This window comes from Takifugu flavidus, chromosome 14 (genome assembly GCF_003711565.1).
Source record: "Takifugu flavidus isolate HTHZ2018 chromosome 14, ASM371156v2, whole genome shotgun sequence".
NCBI classification, from domain to species: domain Eukaryota; kingdom Metazoa; phylum Chordata; class Actinopteri; order Tetraodontiformes; family Tetraodontidae; genus Takifugu; species Takifugu flavidus.
In genome coordinates this window covers 14,296,395-14,323,459 of record NC_079533.1, presented here as the reverse complement: position 1 = coordinate 14,323,459, position 27,065 = coordinate 14,296,395, and the positions used below count along the sequence as shown (strand labels likewise).

Genomic DNA, 27,065 nt, shown 5'->3' with positions numbered 1-27,065 from the left:
TTAACATCGAACTGAATTCAGATCAGATGAGTCACGGCATTTTTGTGTGTGTTAAGGGCTGCACTTAGAGTCAGATGAGTGGAAACAGCTGAGTGATTTAAGCGTAGGCATAGTTTGTTCCTCCATTCATTAAGATCAGACAAGAACCAGTTGGCATCATCAACTCAGGGTGAGCTGTTTGAGTTAAAGTGCAGTCTTCTGTTCTATAAATCAGATTATATATAGTCTTTTTTATTGCGTTCATGACAAGGTAAACCATTTCAGTCAGTTACTTCTCGCACAAAAAGTCACATTTATATTTATTTATTTGCATTTTAAAATCAACTCTTGGAAACTGTGAAATAAAGTGTATTTACACTGGGAAACCAATGAAGGGTTTTCAAAATGAGCCTAATTTCTTTTTTGCCTTTTATTTTGGAAATATATCATAGTAACGGTATTTATTTAACTCAAATGCAGGTTTGTATAAGCAACATACCATATTTAATATTTTGACATTAGAAATACATCTAGAAAAGTCATTTGGAGTCTGTTCCAAATTGTGGCAAAGTATAAGTATCAAATTCAGGTAGTCATTGTCAACATATTTACATTTTTGTTGCATTCTGGACTGACCTAGATGAGATTGTAGCGAGATTTCTGTGCACAATATCCTGAAGGATGCGCGCAGTACCTGACAGGAAAAACTCCGGGCTGAAAATCCCGCTAGCGTCCTTCATACCAGGAAGCCAAGATGGCGGCCACCGTAGTGCGAACCCTTGGCTCCACTTTGGGTAAAAATATGCGAGAGATCCGTATCCACCTGTGCCAGAGCTCCGCGGCCAGCAAAGGGGCGAGGTGAGTCCAGTAGTGTTCTGCAGAAAAGAGGAAAACGCTGTTTATATGTCGACCATACAGGAAATCACCCAAACTGCGACATCTGCTAGCTTAGCAGCATTGGGAATGACCTACGAGCGGTTAGCTGCTACTGCTAACATCGCATTTATCATCCCGGCTTCAAGTTGTTTCGGTTTAGTATTGCAGGGAATCGCTTAACAGATAACCTTCATTTAGCAATAAATTATTGGTGATGTTTGCAAACTGGGGATAATGTTATTTGCAACAGTATCCAAACACCATGAATCCGTAGCTGATTTAACAAAACATGTTTGCGTGAACTTAATCTGTATTACTTCTGTTGTGCAGGGACTTTGTGGAACAACAGTATGTGAATCTGAAAAAGTCCAACCCAGACTTTCCAATCCTGATCAGAGAATGTTCTGGAGTCCAAGCTCGAATCTGGGCCAGATACGGTGAGTCTGCACAACCCAGTTTACCTGGTCATCGTGGTCCAAAGCTGCAGTGCACTTCTAAAGCAGAGGCTGTTTTGGTAGCAGTTGTGTTCCAGTAATGGCTCCAGGGGCCAACCGGGAACCTGCAGAACCATCCTTCAAGTTCCATCACCATTAATGACCTAATAATGTGTTGACGTTTGTTTGTTGTTTGTTTTTGTGCAGATTTTGGGAAGGAGAAAAGTGTTTCAGTGGACAACATGTCAGCTGACCAGGTGGCCTCAGCTCTTCAGACACTGGTTCAGCCCAAACCTTAAACACCCCCCTGTTCTGTGCTTGGTTCAGCCCAGCTTCACTTTGTTTTTATGTAAATTTGTTGATATTAAAAAATAAACCTTGCTGTGATTATGTCACTTTGTTATGTGTTTATGTGTTCGTTTGACAAATTTCAGGCAACTAAACAGCATCTAAAAAAGTAAAATCAATGGTGTGATGTTAAACACCTTTGAGAATTTGCTTGGCTTGACAGTCAAAAATGTTGACACTAACTGTACATATTTATCTAGCCTCATGGCTTCTGGGTCACCTTTAAATAGGACGGCCTATATTTCTGTTAACTAAATATGTTTACTGTTCAGACCACATTTTCTCATAAAATAAACCAAATTGGCGTTTGCCAGAAAACTATTCAGAAACCTTAATGTAGCAGCAGGAACACCAGCTGGTCCTGGTGGGCCTTCCGTAGTGACTCTATTGATCTGTAGGGGGCAGTAATGTACAATGGATCACAAGCCTTATTTCAATTAGGTTTTTTTATTGTACATATTTGCTTTAAATCTTAAACTCTTAAAACAAGGCACTGTAAATGACTTTAAATTGTCAAGATCTAAAATGACCTCCCATCAGCAATATCAAGTAGATGAGTTTATTAATACTTATTTATGGTTTTTCATTATCTGGATTGGAGCAGATCATTGTGTGGCCAGCAGGGGGCACTGTTACTTCCTCTGCGCCGGACGTGACGTCAGATAATGCGATCGCAAAGACGAAAACCAGATATATACGTAACATAAGAAATAAACAAAGATCAGTTGTCGTTTTCTTGACGTTAACGGAGTTTGAGGAGAGAAGCTAATTCTCACGAAGATGCCTGAAAGTGAGTTATAGCTCCAGAAGCTTGTGTTCAGTAAATAGGCTGTTTATTAGCGCAAAATAGTTAGCTTGAGTTAGCACTCCTCCACTCGACCTGTTCGCAACATGAGTCGGTTTTTTTTTTACCAAAACGAGTATTAGATAAACGTTAAACACGATCAAAATGTTTATCGAATGTTGATCGATTAGTCTCTCCCTCATAGGCCGAGCCTAAGACAGACAATGTTGTGATTGTGTAGCTAGTTCTCTATGACGCTACATGGCACTCTTGCTTGCAAACAACTAGCTAGAAGAAAAATAAAAACGTTCTCTTAGATATGGTCCAAACAATCCACAAGAACACTATGTTTATGCCAAACTATCGGGTGACTGGAGACAGCACGTTTCCACTATAAAATACGTTGTCTCATTTCCCACCCAGGGACTTAATCCTCATCTATGTTTTTTGTTTTGCAGCTGAAAGTTACTCCAACCCCCTGGCCCCCGAAGGCCATGATGTGGACGACCACAGAGGAGCTGCACAGTGAGCATTGCAGAGCAATCATCCTGTCGTTATGCTCTGTAGGTATTTGAGCGTGTGCATTAACAATGTGCATCATTTCAGGTCCAAGCTGACTAATGATGACTTCAGGAAGCTGCTTATGACACCACGTGCGACGCCCTCCTCTGCACCGCCTTCCAAGTCCAGACACCATGAGTGAGCGACAGACAAATACACCGGCTTTATTTATCATGTTGATATGGGAGTTTCAAGATGTAACTTGTTTTTCCAGAATGCCACGGGACTATAATGAAGATGAAGATCCAGCAGCAAGGAGGAGGAAGAAGAAAAGGTCAGCAAGATCATGTTTGCTGTTTATCTTCTTGGTCAGAATTCCCACTTTACTGTCTGTTTTCCAAGTCTGGTGCCAACCTAAATGGCCTGCTATGGTCCACACATTGTCCCCTAAAACCAGACTTGTTTTCTCATTGTATTTGGCAAACAAATCAAAGTTGCTGCTTACTGTTTGTCATAAAAGGATGGAAGTAATTTCAGAATAGCATTTTTAATTAGATTAGAAACACCAAAGTCTTTCTGTGGCCACTTTTAAGGACTTGCTAACATGCTAACACATCCTGCTAACTCTTGTTCATCAGTGCTGCCAGAACACGCCTGTGATCTTCTGATTGTGTTGATCCGATTATGTCATTCACAAAAAAGAGATTCTCTTTCAGCTACTATGCTAAACTACGTCAACAAGAGATGGAGCGAGAGAGAGAACTGGCTGAGAAATACAGGGACAGAGCAAGAGAGAGGCGAGACGGAGTCAACAAAGATTATGAAGAGACAGAGCTCATCAGCACCACTGCTAACTACCGAGCCGTCGGGCCTACTGCTGAGGCGTAAGTCCATGCAAATTTACCATGATCCAGTTACCGACGTGTGCGTTTATATTGTGTTATTTTGCATTTGTTGTCTGCTTTCAGTGATAAATCAGCAGCAGAAAAACGACGTCAGTTGATCCAGGAGTCCAAGTTCTTGGGAGGTGACATGGAGCACACTCACTTGGTGAAAGGTCTGGATTTCGCTCTGCTGCAGAAGGTGAGTGGAGAGAGCAGGAAGATCATCAGTCATTTAGCTGGTGTGTGAAGGATGTAAGTGGCTGACGTGCTAAGAAATGGCCTCCTCACTGCTTTGGCACTATTCAAGAGTCACTCAACCTTTGAGTGTCTCCGTATTTTTACTGTTTAATCAAGTGTTTAATCCATCTTTAAATTAGCAATGCATGTTAGATTTGCTGACTTTGTGAAGCCTTCGTTTGTTACTTGACCCACCTGCGGTGTTCCGTGTCTTCCAGGTGAGAGCTGAAATCACCAGTAAAGAAAAAGAAGAAGAAGACATGATGGAAAAAGTTCAGAAAGAAGCAAAGTAAGAAACATCACGCCTTCCAACACAAGTCGGTCATGTTCAGATGTCACGTCAGGACAGTTATTTACTAGTAAACTTCTGATGAATCCCAATGTTTGAGATGACTGCGCATCAGTCCAACGAGTGGGGAACATTCAGGAACATTAAGACGACGTTGATGGTTGCTTCGCATTGTGGATGGTGCGTGCAAATAAAGAGGCTTGGCCCAATTAAAGATGCTGAGCTTGTGTGTTTCAGGAAGGACGTGGATCCAGAGGAGAAGATCGAGTTTAAGACTCGACTCGGTGAGTCACAACATCTGCTCCTGAGCTTAACCTCTATGTAACAATGTGATGCCCCGGTTAAATCTTGTAAATCTTCTTTTCTCGGTGTGTCATAAGATTCCCCCACTCACTGTGTTCTAATGTGACCCCACAGGTCGGAACATCTACCGCGTGCTGTTCCGCCCCGGCCCGATCGAGAGGAACGAGCTCTTCCTCCCGGCAGGATGGCCTACGTAGTCGACTTGGATGATGAGTTCACTGACACCGACATCCCCACAACTCTGATCCGCAGTAAAGCCGACTGCCCCAGCATGGAGGTACTGTCGCAGTGGGTTGGACCTGGTACCGACTGCAGCTGACAGAACTCGGGTGGTTGGTGACCGTGGCTGTTTGTTGTATCCTGTCTTTCAGGCTCAGACGACTCTGACAACCAACGACATTGTGATCTCGAAGCTGACTCAGATCCTGTCGTACCTCCGGCAGGGAACTCGACACAAGAAGCTCAAGAAGAAGGACAAAGGTAACGTTGTTAGCGCCGCGACTCCTCGCGATAAGTAGTTACTCCTGATGATCATGGTGAGCGATTGTGTTTCCAGGTAAACTGGACGAGAAGAGAGCTCCTGAAGCTGACCTCAGGTGAGCTGGCAACGCCGCGACACACCGGTGGAACGTCGCAGCGCACGCCAACGCGCTCACTATCTCTCTGTCCTCTTCAGTATCTTTGATGATGTCGGCGATTACATCCTGTCCTCGAGCGCGTCCTCTAAACCTCCAAAAGACAAGGACAGACACCGAGAGCGAGACAGGGACCGCGAGGAGGACAGCAAGAGCCGCAGACACGCCTACTTTGAGAAACCACGAGGAGATGAACACCAGGTCTGTGGCTTTCCTCTGTGTTCTCATGGTCAAATAGTCCTAGATAATAACCGTCTTTCTTTCTTTCCTGTCTGTCTCTGCAGGTGATGGAGGTCGACACAGGTAAGACATTTATCGGCTAGTCCCCACACACGCTGGCAGATAACCAAATGTAACTATTTCTCTGTCTGTTCATCAGGGCCATCTTCAGTCCGAGAGCAGATCAAGATGATCAACGAGAAGTTTGCAGGAGCAGCAGGAACTCAGTGGCAGAACCGCGAACCATATCCTTAACTAGCGCCGTACCGAGTGGACCTGTTTCCGTCAGTGGGGGGAGAGCGTTGCGTTGTTACTGTGATGGTGTCAAATTCAACTAGTTTTGTTCTTTAACCGCTCATACTGGTTCTCTGAGGAGAGACAGCGGTAAAGAGCAGCTGGGAGATTTCTTCGGAGGCTCAAACTCGTATGCAGAGTGTTACCCTGCAACGTAAGGCTGCTAAGGCTAACATTGCTAACCGGTGTTGCGTTAAAGCTGCTCTCTCATTCTCTCCTCTTTGTGTGTGTAGGTTGGATGATTTGGCTGTGGACAGTGATGAAGAGGTGGACTACAGCAAGATGGACCAGGTAACATTTCCCAACACCTCTGCTGTGAGAGCCACAAAACCTGCAAAGGCGTTTCGACGCTGTGTTGCAGCGCATGTTGGTAGCAGCAGGCGGCGCTGTTGGCGTTTTCTCACGCACGACTTTATGTTGAACGGAAGGGATGAAGCTGTTGTCTGTTTCAGGGGAACAAGAAGGGTCCTCTGGGCCGCTGGGACTTCGACACTCAGGAGGAGTATTCAGATTACATGAACAACAAGGAAGCTCTGCCAAAGTAGGCGCTTTTATTCATGCCTTCTGATCTTTTTGGTCTCATTAGGTCAAAGGTCATGTTATAAACCTGTGAACTCAGGGGTGTTACACCCTCAGAGGGTTCTGGATGGGGTTCTGATCACGCTTGTTCCCACAGGGCTGCCTTCCAGTACGGCATCAAGATGTCTGAGGGCAGAAAGACGCGACGTTTCAAAGAGACCAACGAGAAGGCCGAACTGGATCGACAGTGGAAGAAGATCAGCGCGGTGAGATTTCGATGTTCCAGTTACATGAAATGGACTCAAAACCATCGTTCACTGGTTATTAAATGAATCGGACCTGTGTTTCAGATCATAGAGAAGAGGAAGAAGATGGAGGCAGATGGGTGAGTGTTGGTTTCCCATCATCGCGTCAATCGGACAATACAGTCGTTGATTTATTGATTACAACTGACGAGTAATATCGGAAAATCTGTCTTTCAGGGTGGACGTAAAGAGGCCCAAATACTAAAGATGGCCGCCAATGGATGTGGTGTATTGATCTGTGATTATTAGTTTTATGGGACCAATACCTGGTGTCCTGTTATTGAATTGTGTGTAGTTAATGATTCATCTGTCAATCATCAATAAACATCAGAACAAATAGAATCTCGTAGACGTTTTTTTAGCCGTTCAACTATCAACCCTTGGGTTGCTGCGGCAACGTCGTTTCCCAGACCATTTCAGTCCTGGTAATTCGGAAATGTCAGTCACGAACTTGAATGTTTACGATATTTAGTGTTTATCTTGTTAAGGCTGCTGCTGCAGGACTCATTAGCCCCGTTAAGAAGTAGCGGCTCATTAACACACCGTTGTTGTTGTTGATGGAAACGTGTTGAACGGCCTGACAGACAGACCAACTGATTATCCCTGCAAATTAGCATAAAAACTTAAAGGAGTGTTTGTTAATAAGCCCTCGCTGTGCTGACGGACGGCAGCGCTGGCGAACGCTGCTCAGGACGCTAACGAGGCCTCCGGGCTCCACCCAGGTGCTCCAACAGGAAACCGCTTCTTCGGTTGGTTCAACTTCAAAGTTTGTTTTGACTTGAGATGATGATTTAATCTACTTGATTAATTCCATCAATTTATTTTGTCCTGAATATTTAACACAAGACTGTAATGTTCTGAACTTCAAAGCTTAATTAAATACACCAAGTGTAATTAAGCACCCTGTGAGGTGGGGCTTTGGCCTAAACAAAATATTTTTAGCGTTCATTTAAATTTCTGTCTACACTATAAATAAAAAGTACTTTGGGTTCCCTTGAGAAAATTTGTCGCAGGTGTTTAAACAAAGAAATCAGCATTTTCTGAACAGTGATTAAATCAAATGTTCTAACATGAATAAAATTTGTTTTTTTAGTGATAAAAACAGCCGGAGGAAATTTACCACACCCGTCTGTGACATCTGTCTCTTCAACAATCTTTGTTTCTCCAGCTTAACCTCAACTATTCATTAAGGAATGCTGACAAATGACCTTTGACCTCCAGATGTACATTAGTCAAAAAAAGTGAGAATAAACAGCAAGAATCCCAACAAAGGACCATACATATACTTCTACTGCTACGTGATGTCCTACAACAGGTAGTGAACATACTTTAACATGTCAGTTCCACATGAAACATTACAGAATTAAGGAAAACAAAGGAAAAGGTTGTAAAAACAGATTCATTCGCCACAGCAAGTCAGGTGACCTTTAAGCCCCGCCCTCTCTTGGGGGTCAGGAATAACAGTAAGATCTTGGTGTAAAAGCAGATGTGGATCTGTCTCTTAAGTCCTGCTGGTCTGTGGCATCAGAAGAGGAGTGGAGGTTTGCTGAAGGGTCGGTTCTCTGCTGAAACAGACAGAACGTTAGAACGTAGCACCGCGAAGTTCATCAGAACTTTCTGAAATTAGCGGTTTTGACGTGTTTTTTTTTGTTTTTTCCTGCTGTCATTACCTTGGGCTGCGGGGTTCTCCTGTTCCTTGTTCTCCAGGTCGATATCAGGAATCACTGCGTCTGCGACACAACCACAGGAATTGGGTTAGCCTAGCACGGCTAACGTTTCTCTCTTTCCAATATTCTGAACCGGGGTGGGAAGAGGGGGCCGGTTTTCAGGTTACCTGCCAGGAGGTCGGAATGTTTGAGCGCTCGCTCCACCTGCTGTCTCCTCCTGGACTCAAAATCCAGCGCTTCCTGCAGCCTCCTCTTCGCTTTCTTCTCCTTCTTCAGCCTCTTCTGGATGGATACTGACAGAAAGTTCCCATTAAATGCTGCGCTACGGGTTTCTGCAACAACTGGTAGCTAAACTCTGTCCCACCTCTGGTCTGCAGCTCGCAGCTCAGCTGTCTCTGGAGAGTCTGTCTGGCATCTCTCTCTTTGTCCAGCTCCACTTTTAACTCTTTCCTCTCCATCTGGTTTTGTTTGTCTTGACATCGAGCGCTCTGCACCGCCACCTTTAGCAGCCCCTGAAAGAACCCCCCCCCCCCGTAAACCACCGAGTCACCCTCAGACGTCCAGGAACCACAGACGTAATCACTTCCCGTTTGTCTTTATTATCACCTGTATGTTGGTCAGCAGGGTCTCCATGGACGACAGACCTTCGGCCAATAGGAACGGAGCCAAAGCTGGGTTTGCCTGGGTGACCGACAGCGGCAGCTTCTCATAGGTGGGTTTGTTGAAGGGGAGGGGCAGCAGGCTTTCATCTGTGGATCAAGGCAGCACCATCAGAGGGAAATTAGGAGGACACGGTTCAGGTTCAGAACCAGAACCAGAAGACCACCCTCACCTTTTTCCGTCCTCGGTTTCTTGGCGTCATTGTGCTGCTCCGCAGTCTCGTCTGTGGGAAACACGACAGAAATTAGAACGCCTCCAGCCCACCGCCCCGCCGCGGCAGCCATTCAACACGCCACCAGCACCATCCCTGCACATTCAGTGGGTTAACGGAGCTCATACCAGACGGGGAGTCAAACTTTAGCGCCTCCCATCGACTTCTCAGTGTCAAAACGTAAAATCTCAGACAAACTCAGTTCAAACCAAACTTAAAACCAGACTGGGATCCAAAAGGCTGACCCAGTTCTGGCGTGGGGGCTGGAGGAGGCGACGACGATAACAGCGAGGAAGATGCTCTGGAAGGTGATTGGCTGGTTGGTTCTTGAAGGTGGGCGTCGTCATCACTGGGGGAGGGACTCAGGGAGGGGGTGCCGGGGAGGGACTGCAAGCAAAGAAGATTCTCTGTGTTAAGACATCGTAATCAGGGTGTCAGGAGACCAGCGATCACTCTCTAACAGTTTTATATTTTAAAATAAGAGCAAAATTGTTTATAGTTAGCATTAGCCGCTTGGGAAGCATCTCACCTTGCTTTCTTCTTCTTGGACATGTGACATGGCAGCCATGTTCGCCAAACCACTTAACTGACTCATCTGGTTCATAGCCATGGCAACGCCAGCGGGGGGTAGGCCAACAGGAAGGAGGGGGTGGGGCATGACCATAAAAGGAAGGTCTGACAGCCCTGGTTAAATGCAATCACAGAACGGTGGACTGTATTATTTATGGATGTGGTTTGAAAAGTGTATTCTGATGGATGCATCACTCACGGTTAGCCAACAACGTGCTACGCTGTTGGAGGGTGTTGAGACGGAGAGAGGCTGATCCAGGGGGAGGGGCTACGGCCATGGAGAGCGGCGCCGCGAGGACGTGTTGGTCCTTCTCCCATGATCCTTCACTGGCTCCTACTCAGCACAAGGTGGGGGGGGGGGGTCGCTATGAGGTCATGATGTGAGTCGATGTGAGTTGCCAGAGCGATCGCGACGTACCTGCGTCGTCGAACTCTGACGGCGAGGTTGTCCTGTCCGCGTCGTGATGCCACTGCTGTTCGCTGTTGGCGTGGAAACCCATCATCAGCCGCATCTTTTGTAGCGCCAGCGCCTCCGCCATGGTTGCCGCCGTGAGACCTGCGAAGCAACATGGGATTAGAGTAAAATCTAAGATATACTTTTAGACTGAGCGGCTTTATTCGCGTCCTCCGTCTGTGTTATCTACAAGTTGGTTGATCAATAATTAATAAACCCACCAGCCCGAGAGTCTCCTGTGACTGTCGCCATCTCTCGATCGGCTCTCTCTCCCTGCAGCCACTTGGCCCAATTAATATCCATTTCTAATGAATTTAATTAGTATTAACATGGGACTGTTGCTAACGAGCGGACAGCGACCCCCCACCACCACCACCACCCTGAGGCTCGCCGGTGGAGCAAAACAGAGACAGAGAGAGACAAAGAAAGTTTGTGTTCTACCTGCAGGAGATCCTGCTTTATTCTTCTAAAAGTGGAACATTAATTGTCAAGAGACTGGAGACTGGCTGAGGACCAGCTGGAGGTCTCTGACAGTCCGGGCCTGAACACCAAAGCGGGGGATGGTTTCGCTTCAGCACCTGGAAAATCCCCCGAAATATTAGCGTGGCTTTGTTCTTCCCCCTCTTTGATAAGCCTTTATTAGAACAGTGCAGGAGCATCGTTTCGCTCCAGGAAAACTGGTTTCGGTGGCATAGTGGGACAACCACTCCGAGTTCTCAGTGGGTCCCAGTTTGGGTGAAAGCAGCCTGAAAAATAGAGGAGAGGAGCGAAGTAGTCTGAATCAAATAAAACAAAACTGACCAGAACTGACTCAGCTGAAACTGGTTCGAACAGCTGCCAGGTATCACGAGGACCCCTGAATCCTGGGAGCGGCTGAGCGCCGACACACGGCCGTGACCTCGCCACCAGTCACGTTGGCGTGATGAATTCATCACGACTCCGAGAGAAAGACTCACACTGCAGAAGCGTCCAGAGGCGTTTCCTGCTTCACAGCGAAGGCGGCCATCTGTCACTGTCTGCGACACCACGCGCTGCATCCATCATCCACAAACCAATGACCAGCTGTTAGCCACAGTCCCTCACTGTCAGCAAAGGTGGCCTCAACAAGCGCACGTGCTGATTGTGAGCTCCAGACATCAAAGGCCAAAACAGCTCTGAGACGACTTCTAACTGAGCCGCGATCTAATCTCAGCTGTGCTAATGTGGCGGGAGAGTTCAGGCTGCCATAGCGCTCATGTTGTGGGGTTAGCTTATTTTACTTCAGTTAGCCGAGAGGGTTGATACACGAGCTGACCAAAGGCTGATCTAAACTCTCCGTAAGATGGAGTTCTGCATGTCCAGATCCAGGTCCAGATGCAGATCCAGGCCCCGCAGTATCTCTGCTGATGACAATTCTGACCAGCAGACCAGAACAGCAACGTCCTTTCATCTGTTCCAACAGAGACGCTCCACTGCTCACACCACATACTGAACCCTGTCAACACCTGACAGCTGTGACAGCTTAATAACACACACACGCGCGCCCACGCACACACAGACACACACACACTGACTCTACTATAGGTTTTTATTAAAAACACTGCCAGTTTTTGACCAAGGTCAGAGGCAGAGAGATCAAAGAAACAAAAAATGATTAGATCTTCACACACACACACGCACACATGCACGCACCCCACTTCCCCCACCCCACACACACACACACACACACACACACAGAGTTTAATTAAGGTGTAGTAAAGGTCGCGTATAATGTGAAGAAAAGTCTCATTCGCACAGTTAAATGTTTTAGTTTTTTTAAAAATAAAAGTAACTTTAAAACTGGAAGTTCTACCAGTGTATGTGGAGGAAGGCATGATGGGTAATGTGGGTAATGTCAGGACCGAGATGATGAGCTCACAACGACCGGTTTACAGTAAATTCCTCTAAAAACCATGAAAGAAATATAATTTTAAAAAATCCTTTTGTCCAATCAGAGGATCCCTCCATCAGATGTCACCAGGATCCTTCATCTGCAGGCAGATTCAGCAACAAAAGGTGTGACTATCAAGTTACACACATGATCTTAAGCAGCTTTACACACACACACACACACACACACACACACACACACACACACACACACACAGTGCTTCAGGTCAGACTCCAATCTGTCAATCATTTTGACATCTGCTAATTAAGGATGCTAATTATAGGTCTAATCACACACACACACACAGATACACACAGACACACGCGGAACCCGGAGGTGGGAAGTAAATAAACACGGCCGTGACTCAAATCTACTTGACAGAAAATGATTTCAGGCTGTAGAACATGAATATTCCACTGTAATGTTGTCGCTGGGAACTCGTCACAAGCACTCCATCCGGATAACGTCGTCGGATTTCACCCCACCGGTGAGAACGCTGCCACCGTCCTCTCTTTCATTCACGCTCTACAAAGATAAACTTGGACTCTTTGGTTTTGGTTCAGTCAACCTATATTGTTGACTTTAGATCAGACTGGCGATAGCAGCCAAATCTCTTCATATTTGTAAATGTTTTTTTTGGTGTGCATTTAAGCTAAATTTGTTCTTAAAAATACCACCTTAATCTAAAGAGAGAATGTAAAAGTAATAAGAAAATCGCATATAAAATCCAGGACTTAAACTGTCTGCAGACTGCACGAAACATCCCCCCAAACTCCCAGGAGTCGTTTATTTCACTCACCTGGTTGTGACAGCAGGGCGGGGCTGATCAGACCATGTGGGAGGACTCTGGAGTTGTCAGCCATGGCTACGATACCCAGGGAACGTTTGGGAGGTCGACCTGGTCGGGAGCTGAAGAAAAGCAGGAGAGGACAGTGAAAACACAGCGGGAAAGCCCTTTAAATGTCCCTTTTAAAGAGCCGAGAACCATTTCTAAATCAACTGCCATCAATAATTTATCAATAGTGGCCTTTCTGCCTCCATTCTGCTCATTATTAATATTCCAGGTGAATCTTGTGTTTTAACCTCATGAATGAATCCGTTTCATCTCCCTGCTTTCTCTCCCCAAAGCCTTTTATATTCAATGTTGATCGTCCCTGGGGAAGACTTTAAGAGATGCACCGGTAGATAAAGAGAGGATGAGAGAGGGGAGGGCAAGGACAGGCCAGAGAGGACAAAGTCCAAAGGACGAGGAGAAGATGCTGGACAAACGCTGGAGTTTGACAAATAAAACAAATGTGTATGAAAACACAAGGACGGCGCTGAAAAGTGCCGCCTCAGCTCGATGAACACACTGAGGCAGCCTGGAGGGTGCGCACAGGTCAGTGCTTGACGGACAGTACACACACACACACACACACACACACACACACACACACACACACACACACACACACACACACACACACACCAGGAATTTAATTTACATTAGGGAGTTTCCACAGTTTATTAAATCTGGACAAAATGTCCTTTATGTCCACACACACACACGCAAACCCACCCATGCACACACGTGCACGCGTGCACACATGCACATACGCCAGGCTGAGTTTAACAAACTGTTGGAGATTTAAGTCGCTCACATGTGAGCCATCAACCGAGGAGCTGGGATTTTAATTAGTACGCAATTCATATTTACACATCCTCTCTCTCCCACACACACACACACACACACAGACACACACACACACACACACACACACACACACACACGTTCAGGGGATCTGCGGTCAATCACAGTATCAAGAACAACCTATTGTTTTTGACTTTATTAGTTTGTAGTGGACCCTGTCTTCCAGCGTCACGCCTGTCCTGACCCAGACCAGAGCTCCCAGTTACCAGGACCAGTGTGTCGCAGCCTCAACCTGGACCTCAGCAGAACCAGCAACGAAGCTTCCACTATACACCCGCCAGTGTCGGCCGTAGAGGACCCAATTTACCTCTTCTTTTATTTAGGAAACAAGAAGATGGTGGCGTCACGGCGACGGCACCCCCTGACCTTTGACCAGCAAATTCCAACCAGTTTATTTTGTCCAGTTCATGGACAAACACGGCTACAAACCTTGTTTTTCTGTGGTTAAACTCAAATTACTCATGTAAACAGACATAAAAGGATGTCGCACTTTAATGAGTTTAGGTTTTATAAAGTAATGTGAGGACACACACACACACACACACACACACACACACACACACAAGGAGTTTTGCACTTTTGCTGCCTTCAGTTTATTTAGAATTATGATTAAAACCGATTAACACAAACAACCTGTGAACAGGAAAAGTGATTTCCTCACTGTCACTTCTCATTTTACACTTACACTACACACACACACTACACACACACACACACATTTGTCATTGTTAATTCCATAATTAGCTGAGGCTCATTTCCATGATTTGGTCATTAGACACAAACATTCTGATGAACATTCAGCTGTAATCTGCCTAAATATGATTATAAACACGCACGTAAAGAGTCACCCGAGGCGGTGAAGACACTCCACGTGTGTGTGTGTGTGCGCGCGCGCGTAAAGCTTTTCATGTTGTTTGATCTGCAGAAAGTTGACATCAAGGTTTTATAGGTGCTGCGATACAGACTGACAGCATGAATAAATTAATGCTTTTTTTCTCCTTTTTTTAAAAAAGAAAGCAGGTTTGGTTACTATATAAAATGATGTATTTGTATTAAAAGCTTATTAAATCTTGTCATATTTCTTTTCTGTTATCATTCTTGTGTCATACACCAATTTAATAATCTAATTTTGTATTCACACGTGTGCAGATTAATTCACCTGCAGAACAGATAACGTATGATTTAATTTCAAGTTGAACTTAAGTCTTCTCCCTAATGTACTTTAAATAATACTACTGAGCTATTGGTGCACTCGGGCGCTTACAGTTAATCTCTCATAGCTATCAGGAAATCTATTAAATCAATATCTGCATTGATTAATCGTTTCACCTTTTGCAAACCTGTTTTCCCTCCCCATTTCCTCCATTTTGTGTTTAACACACAAATTATCCCAGGTATAAAAACATAAATAAAAAGATGTTGAGCTGGAGCCTTTAAACTGTTTCTATCTTGGAAATAACTTGATTTTTTAAAAATCACAGTGTCGTTAAACAATAATAGTCATCTTTAAGTTAATAATAAATACATTACGTATGGCATAAGAATGTGAATTATGGCCGGTATTTCATACTCTGATTTAAAAAGAAAACAAAGTTTTCTCCCGGCCCACCTGGCATTGGTGCAGTCCCGGTACAGCGTCTCGAAGTCGGCCCGTGTGATGAGCTTGCACCGGTTCACTCCGGGCTGGATGGCACCGAGTCCCCGCAGGATGCGCACCTGCTCCACGGAGCACACCACCGGGCTGATGTCCAGCCGCTTCAGCTTGGTGTAGACGGTGTGCAGTCCGCCCACCAGGTGCTTCAGGAAGAGCTCGAACACCTGCGGCAGGCAGATCAACTCCACGCCGTTCACCGTGAACGACGCCACCTTCGCGCCGTGAACTTCCACCATCTTGCAGTCGGTTTGCGGAGGAGCGGCGCCCCCATTCGCGGTGAGCGGGGCTCGGCCGCTGCCGCTCAGGAAGGCTCCGGCCAGGCGGCCGACGGAGAGGTGCGGAGAACCGGAGGGGTTGGAGCCACTGTAGGGTGGCTCGGAGTGGAACTGAGAGTCGGTGGGAGATGAGGACGTCCGAGAAAGAGGGGCGTTGGAGGTGCCCGCCATGACGGAGCACAAAATAGGGACAAGACTTTACTTTTGTTCTATTCTTCTTATTTCAGGTGTAGTTTTCTCTTCTTTCTTCTACCTATGACACGAACGAACACTCCCCCCTCTCTCTCTCTCCTGCTCTCTCTCTTTGTCAATTAAGGCTCCAGCCAATCAGGTGCAGGCAGCCGCACGGACAGGCCTCCCATTGGTGGAGCGGAAAACCCGGAGTGATTGATTGACAGACCAGACCAGATGGTTCTTTTGTTGATGGGTTTTGACGGCGCAAACGGCAGGTAAACGCATCATGAGAACTTTCTGCACCACAACAACCAGCGAATCCTGTCTGATTTAGATTTTGCAGAGCAACTTGACGTCAGGCATGACAGATCATTGTCGTCCAGGTGGATCATCTGATGGAATCTTTTGAAGGCCAAATCAGGTTTACGGAGGCCTTGAATTAGAACTTTTACACCCTCTGAAATAATATTTGTAACCCTGAGGTGTTATCCATAATTGGTTCATATTTACACCACAGATACAACACCTCATACATCAGCTGAGATTCAAATTAAAAGCACTGCATGAAATTAAATAAAGAGATCAAATTAACCTTTAGAGCTGAGAGTGGATTAAATGTCAGCGGAAAATACCTGCATGCATCACGTCAGCATGCCACTTAAAACTGGGAAATATGCAGGTTCGGACCTGAAGAAGGTCAACTTAATGAAGGTTCTGCTGCACAAACTGATGTGATCATTTATATGATGGAATAACAACACATGGACTTCTGCAGCACTTCAGCCTCTTCAGTCTTCTCCAAACGATCTGGCAGCTCTTCACACACGTCTCCCAATCACCACACAGCCTTCGTTAACACCTCACACTAACAGGCAACAAAAAGCTCTTTAATGTGAGGAACATAGGAGACGCAGGATAGATGATTTCCTTTAAACATCCTTCAAAGGCTCGCCGCTACAGAGAGGGAAGGGGGGCAAGAGAGGAGCGGAGCAGACAAGAGGATAGAAGAGGGGACAGGAAAGGAAAGAAGGAGGGGGAAATCTGTGTTTTTAGCCATCTGGGATTTTTAGATGAAAGATGCGTTTGTGTTTTTGGCTGTGTGTCATTTGCTCTGTGTGTGTATGTGTGTGTGTGAGGCTTTTGGCTGACACGCAGAGAACCATAGCATGATGAGAAAGTTGTTGCCAACCCTGAAGCTCCATTAAACACCGAAGAGTTCTGGATGTACATACATTCTGTATGTAGCCAACAGCTACATGCATGTACATACATACAACCTCCACACGTCTGTTGCGTTTTATGCGCGTCATGTACGTGACGATCAACGATTTTTCAACGCAAACGTAACGTAAACGTAAATAAATACACCTATAGAAAGAAGTGACAGTTTGTCATTAGTGCAGTTTGGAGCTCGAGCAGCGTCGTTCCTTGTCACGTGACTTCCCTGCTACCAACATGGCTGCCGAGGATCTGCCGTCTGAATTCGACGTCGTCATTTTGGGAACAGGTACCGTTATACCTCGTTTTTATTTCGTGATATGATCTGGATCACGTGTCCGCGTGTGTTTGTGTTCTGTTGACAGCTCTCCGTTCTTAAATACTCATTTTAACCCACTCAAAATGGGAACACAATCTGGGATGGACCCTGCATTAGCTTGTGGCTAACGGACAATGTATTATGAATAGCAAGGGCTAGCAGCTAAAGGGCCAGCTCAATCTTTGTAAACAAAAAGGCAAGAAACACTTCGCTTGTAGTTATTGTTTCGCGATATGGTCAGACAATCGATACACAGCATTCGCTTTCTGTATCAATGCATAATCCTATTTCGCTGTTTTGTGTTAGCCTGATGCTGTTAGCCAGCATTTGTGCAAGCTAACTGGCTAATGAAAGCAGCTGTCACGTAATGTTATTGTAATACCGCTTTTGATGTTATGGTTGCGTTCACCGTTATGGTTTGCCAGAATTGTCAAAGATGTGTGTATGTTTGAATTGGTAACATGAGTGTGTGTCTGTGAGGCGGAATTGATGTACTAATGCCAAAGACCTGCTGAGTCACAGTTTTTTAGTGTAGCATCTGTCCAATTAAGACAATAGCAATAGCTAGCACTCCTAACACCAGGTCCACATCAGTCCTATTTCTTCGTCCTGCTAATGATGATCTAGGATACTAGAGTAGTTTATCTGAGGGTTTAATATCGTGTTCAGGTCTTGCCGAGTCAGTGGCGGCTGCAGCTTTCTCCAGAGTGGGACAGAGGGTTCTTCATGTGGACAGGTCAGTCCTCTTTCCTCGTTGAGAGCTTCACATTTGTGACATTACAATGACACGAATGAAAGCCTCATTGTCTCTTTTCAGGAGGAGTTATTATGCTGCCAACTGGGCCAGCTTCACCTTTAATGGGCTACTCAACTGGATTCAACAGTACCATGTTAGTATAAAGTTGTTTTCTTATTGGCAGAACCTGTCAATGTCTTGTACGCACCAACTGTGATCCCCAATGAGTGCATTTTTCTGCTTGTCCTGGTAGGAAGAGTGTGGTCCAGACGAGCTTCAGGATTGGTCGAGTTTGTTAGAGGATGGGGAGGAGGTCATCTACCTGTCAAATCCTGACACTGCATCTATCAAGAACCTGCAGGTGTTCTGCTTCACCAGGTAAACCTCCATGGCTGCAAATTATCTATTGAGAATCTTCTGACTCGCCCTTTTGATCATGCTGCACATTTCAGTGAAGAAGATGAGAAAGAGGAGGAAGCTTCAAGTTCTACGCCTACAAACGCTGCCGAAGACCACAACATTAATGCTGATGAGGAGGCTGTGAAGGAGTCATCAGAGACGGAATCAGCGGGTCTGTCTCACCTCTGAATATGACTTGTCACTTCATGTGAATCCTGCCTTTGCTATATTTCCATGTTTTTTTTTCTCTTCCAGGTTCTGGAGAAGAGACACAGGAGAGAGAAGAGGAAGAGGAGCCAAAAGAGGTGCCAGAGGTGAAGAAAGCTTTCTAGCATGTTGGCAAATCTTTCAGTTCCTCCACTACTTTTGGAAGATCCACAACCTTGTAGTCATCTCGATGTATAAATTAAGATTTAGCATTTGACTATGTCTGCAGTGAAGCCTCCGGATCGTTTCTCTGGTAGATAAAATCAACTCGGATGCATTTGTCCAATCACACAGGCCCCCCCAGCACAAGGGGAGGAACCAGAGGCAGATCAGAGCCAAGCAGAGCTTGCCAAGAAAAGAATAAGCTATGCTCAGCTGGTGAAGGAAGGGCGCAGGTTCAACATTGACCTGGTCTCCAAGGTAACACAGTCACAAACCTGTTAGTGGCGATAGATTGTATTATATCAGAACATTCTATACTATACAATCCTTGTAATAGTCCAGAGAATGTTCCTGATACTGCCAGAGTTTCTAAGACAGGCAGCTATTTTTATTTAAGAGCAAATACTTTATTTAATCAATGACCGTCGTATTTTCTTCAGCTGATGTATTCTCGTGGCTCGTTGGTTGACCTGCTCATCAAATCAAATGTCAGCCGATACGCTGAATTTAAGAACGTTACCAGGATACTCACCTACCGACAAGGAAAAGTGGAACAGGTGAGTATCGCTGGCATGTCTGACTGTCTGTCTCTCTGCTGACCGTCTGTCTCTGCTGACCGTCTGTCTCTCTCTCTGCTGACCGTCTGTCTCTCTGCTGACCGTCTGTCTCTCCGCTGACCGTCTGCCTCTCCGCTGACCGCCTGTCTCTCCGCTGACCGCCTGTCTCTCTGCTGACCGTCTGCCTCTCCGCTGACCGTCTGTCTCTCCACTGACCGCCTGTCTCTCTGCTGACCGCCTGTCTCTCCGCTGACCCGTCTGTCTCTCCGCTGACCGTCTGTCTCTCTGCTGACCGTCTGTCTCTCTGCTGACCGTCTGCCTCTCCGCTGACCGTCTGTCTCTGCTGACCGTCTGTCTCTCCGCTGACTGTCTGTCTCTCCGTTGACGTCTGTCTCTCTGCTGACCGTCTGTCTCTCTGCTGACCGTCTGTCTCTCTGCTGACCGTCTGTCTCTCGCTGACCCATCTGTCTCTCTGCTGACCGTCTGTCTCTCTGCTGACCGTCTGTCTCTCTGCTGACCGTCTGTCTCTCCGCTGACCCATCTGTCTCTCTGCTGACCGTCTGTCTCTCTGCTGACCCGTCTGTCTCTCCTCTGACCGTCTGTCTCTCGCTGACCGTCTGTCTCTCTGCTGACCCGTCTGTCTCTCCTCTGACCGTCTGTCTCTCTGCTGACCGTCTGTCTCTCTGCTGTCCTGTCTCGTTTAGGTGCCCTGCAGCAGAGCAGATGTGTTTGCGAGTCGCCAGTTGTCTGTTGTAGAAAAGAGGAAGTTGATGCGTTTTCTAACTTCCTGTATGGAAGAGACGGAGGAGCAGATGGGTGAGACACCTGCTGGTATGGTCTTAGTACCTGCCTGCCAGGTGCATGCTGGATAATGCAGTCTTTTATCCCCGTTACCTTCAGCCTACCACGGGCGGCCATATTCTGAGTTCCTCCGTGACCAGCAGCTTGGAGACAACCTGGAACATTTCATACTTCACTCCATAGCAATGGTAACAGAACACACACCGACAGAGGAGGGTCTTGCTTCTACACGGAATTTTTTGCAGTGCCTGGGTCGTTACGGCAACACACCCTTCCTGTTTCCTGTCTATGGCCTTGGAGAGATACCCCAGTGTTTTTGTAGGTAAGAACCTTTCAGTCCATTTACCTGTCTGTTTACTATTTCTAATATTCATGATAGTGGTGCCACCGATATGACTGCATACATTACAATGCATCTTCTTCATGCTTCCAGTAGATTTACAGTGGCAGCAAAACTGTAAATACAAATGTTACTGCTCTGGCTCTGTGTTTGAGTACAAATTCCTGCTTTAGATACTGCAGTAGAACCTAAGGAGAACCTACTGCAGTAGTCGCCACCTTACTTGTTGATATCAAGGTGGTTGTCTTCCTGGCCAATCCTAACTCATTTGTTTCAGAGCTGAATATTAATGAAGAGGTGTCGCCCAGGGCTCATCTCATTTACATATTAGATCATCCTTAGAGGGCACACACACACACAGGCACACCACCTGCCAGTGGTGTCATTTAAAAGTATTTCTGTCTCTTCTTACTGTCGCCCTCCTGCTGATTGGACAAAACATTCTAACTGAATGTTGTCTGTGTTTAAGGATGTGTGCTGTGTTTGGGGGAATCTACTGTTTGAGACACTCGGTCAGCTGTCTCCTGGTGGACAAGGACACTAACAGGTACAGAAACAATCAACTATCATACCATGAACATCCAGAGTATCAGTACTGCTTTAACAAACATCTGGGTGCTGTTATAATTGATTGTGGAGCCTTGTTTGACTGACATTTTGGAACACCTGAGAGGTCTGTGGGTGTGTGGTTGTTGTGTCGAGAGCGGTGACTGGCTGATAATTAATAGTCGGTGAAATATTCATTTTGAGGAGAGGAAATTAACATTATAATTTAACCTCTGTTCCTCCTTTGCTTCACACCTCACTGCTCGCTCGCTCTCTCCCCCTCCTGCCAGTTTCCGCGGGATTATTTGCTGCCTCGTCGGCCGCCAGATTAAATGACTGATTCATTGTTCACACGTGCACGCACCCACACATCAATAACACACAGATGACCTTTGAAGGTCAAAATCCAGTTCACCACCTTGTGTCATCGTTTGCGATGTTGGGGTGTCGCCGCTGCGCTGAGTGAGCCGTTAGTGACTCCAGTTTAAAGTGTCTCCATGGAAACATTAAGTTAACACTGGTCAGCTCACTGAAGGCAACTTTGTGTCTCCATGCTAATGATGCTAACGGGCCACAAGGACTGTGTGTTTATCATCTGTCATTGTCTTTGTGTGTGTGTGACCTTCTAACGCTGCTGGTACCCAAGTATGTGTGTCAGAGGTTATGGATGAGCTTTTGTGCGCATCATTATTCCCAATAATAGGTTTCAGCAGTGAAAGTGTGTGCGTGTGTGACCTGCCTTCACAATCGATCATATTTCTATTGAAATGATGATTTAATAGTGGAATCTTGAGCAGTGCAGTTATTTGAAAGTCATTTATATATTCAGTCATGTCTGTATAAAAGTGTGTGATTGATCTGTTATTAGATAGTAAATCAATCAGTTGCTTCTTCAGACCAGCTGACAGAATCTGCCCCGCCTGCTGACTCGGCTGTGTGTGTGTGTGTGTGTGTGTGTGTGTGTGTGTGTGTGTGTGTGTGTGTGTGTGTGTGGTGTGTGTGTGTGTGTGTGTGTGAGAGCTCTGCTGAAGTCCACGTTTCATCTTCATGGCCCCTCATTTGTCCACTCTGTCTCAGGTGTAAGGCTGTGATTGACAGCCGAGGACAGCGAATCAGCTGTAGCCATTTCGTTGTAGAGGAGGGTTACGTTGGGCCGGAGCGTAAGAGAGTAGCCACACCCCCCAGGTCAGAAAGCGCCGGTCTCACAAGCTTAGCTCATAAAGTCAGACGTTTTCCTCACGTAAAACATCTCTTCATGTTTCAGGTTTATCTCCAGAGCTGTTCTGATCACTGACAGCTCGGTTCTGTCCAGTAATTCAGACCAACAGGTACGCCCAACTAAAATACTTAATTCGCCTGCTCTTTGCTCTTAAACTGCCGAATTTGTTGTTAGTGTCGACGGTGTGCGTGACCTTCAGGTAGATTTAAAATTGACTTAGAAACTTGGAAAATGGTGGAAAAATCTGAAAAGAAATCCCTTCTATATTTTGACCCAACTCTAATTCAGCCACAGTAACACCCTCCTGTGTGATCAGGAGAAAGTTAAATATTGAATTAAGCTAAGGCAGGGAATTATGATGCATTATGGATTTTCTCCTTCGTGTGTCTGCGTGTGTGTGTTAGCCTGCAGCGTTCAGTAATAACATTAATCTGACGGGTTTTTTTTTCTGTCGACTTTTAATTCACTGTCTGTCTGACAGGTCTCCTTGGTAACGATTCCTCCCATCGCAGCAGGGTGTGCGGCGGTGAGAATGGTGGAACTCAGTCCATCCACGATGACATGCATGCCTGGAACATGTGAGAGCACACACACACACACACCACACACACACACACACACACACACACACACACACACACACACACACACACACACACACTCCACGTGGAAACATTTCTTTCAAATCCAGCACAGCTCTCCAGTAACGGAGCCCCAGGCACACTTTTCCCTGCAGTTTTAGTTTGGCATTAGTTGTGCACGTCAACTATAAATTAAGACCCAGCAGATGATGCAGTGTCCTTCAAGAGAAACACACAAATACTCAAACACGGCGTTGGGGGTGCACCGCCGCCATCATTTCTGCTGCTGCAGCGTGATTGGTTACCCATTCAGCGAGCCTGAACGCCTGCAAAATAAACCACCATTAATCCAAAGATGCAGCTTCAGTTGGTGGATCATCGCCTGATGGATTTTTTTTTTTGAGGGGGGGCTTGAGTGGCATCACACCAGATATCAACCTGCCCTGACAGTCAACCTCAAGTAAAAGCGAGGCCACACCCTTTGAATTACTAATGAGCTTTGATTTTGTAGATTTGGTCCACCTCACCTGCCAGTCTTCTGGTTCTGCTTATGAGGACCTGTCGCCGCTGGTGAGCAGAATATTCTGCACGCCAGACTCACCGGACCAAGGTAACACATGCCCTCCTGTGTGTCCCGTTGGGTTTCTCTCCTCCTTTACCTCCTGTCATCCATTCATCACCTTTTCCTTTAATTATAACACGAACACACGTGTGAAGCTGCAGGATGGATGAATGCTGCTTTAGAAATTCATCACAGGTGATGAGGGAGGAGGAGATAAGCTCCTGTTCATCATTAATCTGACGCCGTGGGTTAATTCAGTGAGTCTTGTCAGCTGTTCGTGTCAGTGTTGCCGTGGCGACTCCCCCCCCCCCCCCCCGACACCTACGGAGCATTCCCTTTTATAGGTTAAGAGTAGGTTTGTGTGGATATAAATGCAAGAGCTAACAACTTAATGCACGTGTCTTTCCTGCAGAAAATTGTCCATCTGTCCTCTGGTGCCTCTACTTCAACATCACTGACGGTTCCGGACTGGAGACCGAAGGTCACGACCTTCCATCCAACGTATACATGTGCTCTGGGCCAGATGGCGGCCTGAGTCACGAAAATGCCATCAAACAGGTAACAGACAAAATCTGTCTTTAATAAGTGGCTTCAGCACCAAGTAAATCAACTTCTGAAATCCAGATCCAGTTAAATCCGTCCACGTAAATCCCATCAGCCCGTCAATAGCAGAAACTCTGTTTCAGGCTGAAGCCATCTTCAGCAAGATCCTGCCCGATGAGGACTTCTGTCCTCCAGCTCCCAACCCTGAAGACATCATCTACGACGGAGATGCCACTGCTTCCGCTGAAGGAGAGGACAAGGAGGGAGAGGACAAGGAGGGAGAGGACAAGGAGGGAGAAAAGGAAAACCAGGACAAACTGGAAGAGGCGGTATTGACAGAGGAGACTGTGCAGGCGGAGGAGTAAACATCTACAACAGAACCTCCTGCAGTGCATTGTGGATCAAAGTTGCCTTTTTTTATTCCCTATTTAAACATCTTTATTCTGTGTAAATATTAAACTGTCCATTAACAGGATCCTTCTCTTTAATTGATTGGCTGGTGATCTCGTTCACATAAACAACTTCAACAAAATTGTGACCTTTTGAAACAGGAAGTGGATCAGTGGGGTAGAGATGCTGGCTGGTCTCATGCAGACTTTTAAACCTCTGGCAATCTGACACAGCTGCATGATGGGAAAAGGGTAGGCGTGGCTCAGGGGCACTCCGCTGTCTGAATGTCAGGCATTTGAAAGCAGCATCCTGCTGCGTTTCTTTTCCCTGACAGGTGGACCAGCAGGCTGTTACTGCCTCCTGCCGGCGGGCAGCATGAACTGCACAACAGGGGGGATTAAGCTTAACTACCACAAAATGACTGGATCCAACAAGCAAAGTTTGTATTGCATTGTGAGGTTGAAATGGACACCTGTGGCCGACACTTAAGCAGATAAAGCTGTTTCATCATTTTCAACATTCCGACTTCTTGGTTGACAAACTCTCACAAGGGCATAAAAAACAGCTTTCACGTTTTAGATTTGTTTGGGATCGTGTTTTAGTACAACACAGTGAACTGCCGGGTGAACAGAGTTACACAAGCATGTGCACAAAACTTGGTTTCGCTTTTTATTAGCAGAAAAAAAATCTGATGCAGTTTTACAGACGGCGACCGCGACGTCCACCCTTCCTTCGGGTTGAATCTGATGGAATTGGAGTGACGTCCTCTGAACCAAAGAAAGGGGAAAAATACTTTAACGATTGGTTACAAGGTGGAGGCAACAAAAGATGCAGATTTCATATCACTAGTCACAACAGTTGTTGCATCAAGTCCAGAGCTGATATTCACTTTGACGCAGTTGATCATATGTACAATAAAGACGGTAACCAGTGAGTCTGTTCATACTGCAATAGTGTTCTCACCTATGCGTCCAATTTTCATGCCGGAACGAGCCAGAGCTCTGAGGGCAGACTGAGCTCCAGGACCAGGAGTCTTTGTCCTGAGGTAGATGACAACAATTAATACCAGGACAAACATTGAACTGGTGCAATTTTAAAGTTCCACCCAGATGAAGTCAACATACTGGAGAAACTACAGTGTTTGTATTTAACATTTTAAGATGATGGGGACAGAGCGTCATCTTTATGTACCCCCAAAGATCCTCCATTTACGAGAGGAGTGACTGCACAATGAGATAATAAGGCTAACGTTGCACGAGTTCAGCCCTTCACAACCAAAACGACGACACTGTTGACCTGCAGAAGAGTTTGCCAACAACTGTACCTGTTTCCTCCAGTGGCTCTCAACTTGATGTGCAGAGCAGTGATTCCAAGCTCTTTGCAGCGCTGGGCAACATCCTGAGCTGCCAACATGGCAGCATATGGAGAAGACTCATCTCTGTCTGCCTTCACCTTCATACCGCCTGTCACACGGCAGATTGTTTCCCTGGCGACAAATGCACCCGTCAGACGACATGCAGCCATTACATCTGAATCAGTCCTTGTAGGCACCTTCACTTACTTGCCAGACAGGTCAGTGACATGGACAAAGGTATCGTTGAAGGAGGCGAAGATGTGACACACACCAAACACGTTCTCTCCTTCAGCCACCTGAGGACCCAGGCTGATAACCTGCTCCTCCTTCTTCTCTTTCCCTTTACGAGGAGCCATTGTCTGAAGATGGAGAGAAAATCGATGTCAAAGAGTCACACTTCAATACTTCTGGCAAGACGGTGTTATTATTCCCGGATCAGATATAAACAAGCGCCAAACCCGTAAGATCCCGAGCACTTAGGAAGCCCCACATGGAGCTAAATGCTCAGTTCTAGAGGTGTATCATCATTTGCTTCGGTTATGAGAAATTACAGAAGCTCCATCAGTTGATGGGACATTTGACACTGACGAGAGGCTAAAACATCAACTCCACAATAATGGTTGTTTCTCATCCATAAATAAAACACATAATTGTGTCAACAAACGTAAAATAAGATACTTTTGAAACAAATGTGAGTAAATAGAGCCTGGCCATCGGCAGCTTGGCAAGCGCTAGCGTTAGCTTATTAGCTTCTGTCGACTAACGAGGCTGACCCATAGTTTAAGTCCAACACAGGTGGCAGTAAACGACCTTAGTGTATACGCCAACGAAGACATTTAATTTGTTAAGAAAATGTTTATTCCGTTTCATGAAACCCTAAATTGAGGTAAAATGGCGTCATTCTGCCGCCGCTATGCGACCCGCACACCGACACACGGCCAAAAAACATCTTTATTCAGATGTCCCGAGTTACGGTCAGGTACAATATGAGGTGCAAAAGAAACAAGAAGCAATAATAAATCAGTAGCGATTAATAATTTAATCGGATGTTCACTTGCAAAGAGGATTTATTTAGGATAAAACGCTGACAAAAACGTACCTCTGTGTGTCTCTTGAGGAAGCAGAAACAAGAAAGGAAGGAACTTCCGGTTCCGGGGGTAAAGTTGAGAGAGGCAGCGCGGGAAGCTGCTGCTGCCACCATGCGGTTCTTACAAGATCGATCTATCGATCTATCCATCCACCCACCCACCTATCTATCTA

General features: G+C 46.0%; 5 protein-coding genes across 7 annotated transcripts; 3 read left to right on the top strand and 2 right to left on the bottom strand.

Annotated features, from left to right (window-relative positions):
- Positions 1-676: 676 nt before the first annotated feature.
- ndufa2 (NADH:ubiquinone oxidoreductase subunit A2) lies at positions 677-1,681 on the top strand. The gene is made up of 3 exons (XM_057053715.1): positions 677-837; positions 1,186-1,292; positions 1,497-1,681. Exons 1-3 carry the CDS (start codon positions 734-736, stop codon positions 1,586-1,588), a joined length of 303 nt encoding a protein of 100 aa, XP_056909695.1. The 5' UTR covers positions 677-733; the 3' UTR covers positions 1,589-1,681.
- A 564-nt stretch (positions 1,682-2,245) lies between these two features.
- ik (IK cytokine) lies at positions 2,246-6,949 on the top strand. Its single transcript, XM_057055308.1, is given in 21 exon segments — positions 2,246-2,427; positions 2,880-2,946; positions 3,028-3,120; positions 3,197-3,256; positions 3,639-3,806; positions 3,891-4,005; positions 4,262-4,332; positions 4,570-4,616; positions 4,750-4,806; positions 4,809-4,912; positions 5,007-5,115; positions 5,192-5,231; positions 5,312-5,471; positions 5,555-5,573; positions 5,650-5,734; positions 5,851-5,937; positions 6,017-6,074; positions 6,236-6,324; positions 6,460-6,568; positions 6,653-6,687; positions 6,785-6,949. Coding segments are annotated over 21 exon segments (1,611 nt in total). The 5' UTR covers positions 2,246-2,417; the 3' UTR covers positions 6,813-6,949.
- Positions 6,950-7,411: 462 nt separating this feature from the next.
- Positions 7,412-15,974, bottom strand: dacha (dachshund a). 2 transcript variants are annotated; one of them, XM_057055305.1, is made up of 12 exons: positions 15,378-15,974; positions 12,878-12,987; positions 10,134-10,271; positions 9,915-10,049; positions 9,675-9,829; positions 9,391-9,532; positions 9,107-9,157; positions 8,881-9,023; positions 8,639-8,786; positions 8,442-8,567; positions 8,278-8,337; positions 7,412-8,172 (listed from the first exon to the last, which is right to left on the bottom strand). In XM_057055305.1, exons 1-12 carry the CDS (start codon positions 15,866-15,868, stop codon positions 8,132-8,134), a joined length of 1,740 nt encoding a protein of 579 aa, XP_056911285.1. In that variant the 5' UTR covers positions 15,869-15,974; the 3' UTR covers positions 7,412-8,131. The 2 variants fall into 2 exon arrangements, with proteins under 2 accessions (XP_056911285.1, XP_056911287.1); XM_057055307.1 differs by having other exon boundaries at positions 7,412-8,169; positions 15,378-15,973.
- A 1,257-nt stretch (positions 15,975-17,231) lies between these two features.
- On the top strand, positions 17,232-25,385 carry chm (CHM Rab escort protein). 2 transcript variants are annotated; one of them, XM_057055304.1, is made up of 17 exons: positions 17,232-17,378; positions 18,078-18,144; positions 18,226-18,298; positions 18,398-18,522; positions 18,597-18,715; positions 18,799-18,848; positions 19,045-19,170; positions 19,353-19,469; positions 20,174-20,285; positions 20,370-20,592; positions 21,080-21,157; positions 22,234-22,341; positions 22,421-22,484; positions 22,857-22,953; positions 23,468-23,566; positions 23,931-24,076; positions 24,205-25,385. In XM_057055304.1, the coding sequence occupies exons 1-17, from the start codon at positions 17,327-17,329 to the stop codon at positions 24,424-24,426; spliced, it is 1,878 nt and encodes a 625-aa protein (XP_056911284.1). In that variant the 5' UTR covers positions 17,232-17,326; the 3' UTR covers positions 24,427-25,385. The 2 variants fall into 2 exon arrangements, with proteins under 2 accessions (XP_056911284.1, XP_056911283.1); XM_057055303.1 differs by having other exon boundaries at positions 18,799-18,857.
- rps14 (ribosomal protein S14) lies at positions 25,108-27,045 on the bottom strand. The gene is made up of 5 exons (XM_057055315.1): positions 26,905-27,045; positions 26,013-26,164; positions 25,776-25,937; positions 25,415-25,491; positions 25,108-25,218 (listed from the first exon to the last, which is right to left on the bottom strand). Exons 1-5 carry the CDS (start codon positions 27,040-27,042, stop codon positions 25,151-25,153), a joined length of 597 nt encoding a protein of 198 aa, XP_056911295.1. The 5' UTR covers positions 27,043-27,045; the 3' UTR covers positions 25,108-25,150.
- Positions 27,046-27,065: the final 20 nt, after the last annotated feature.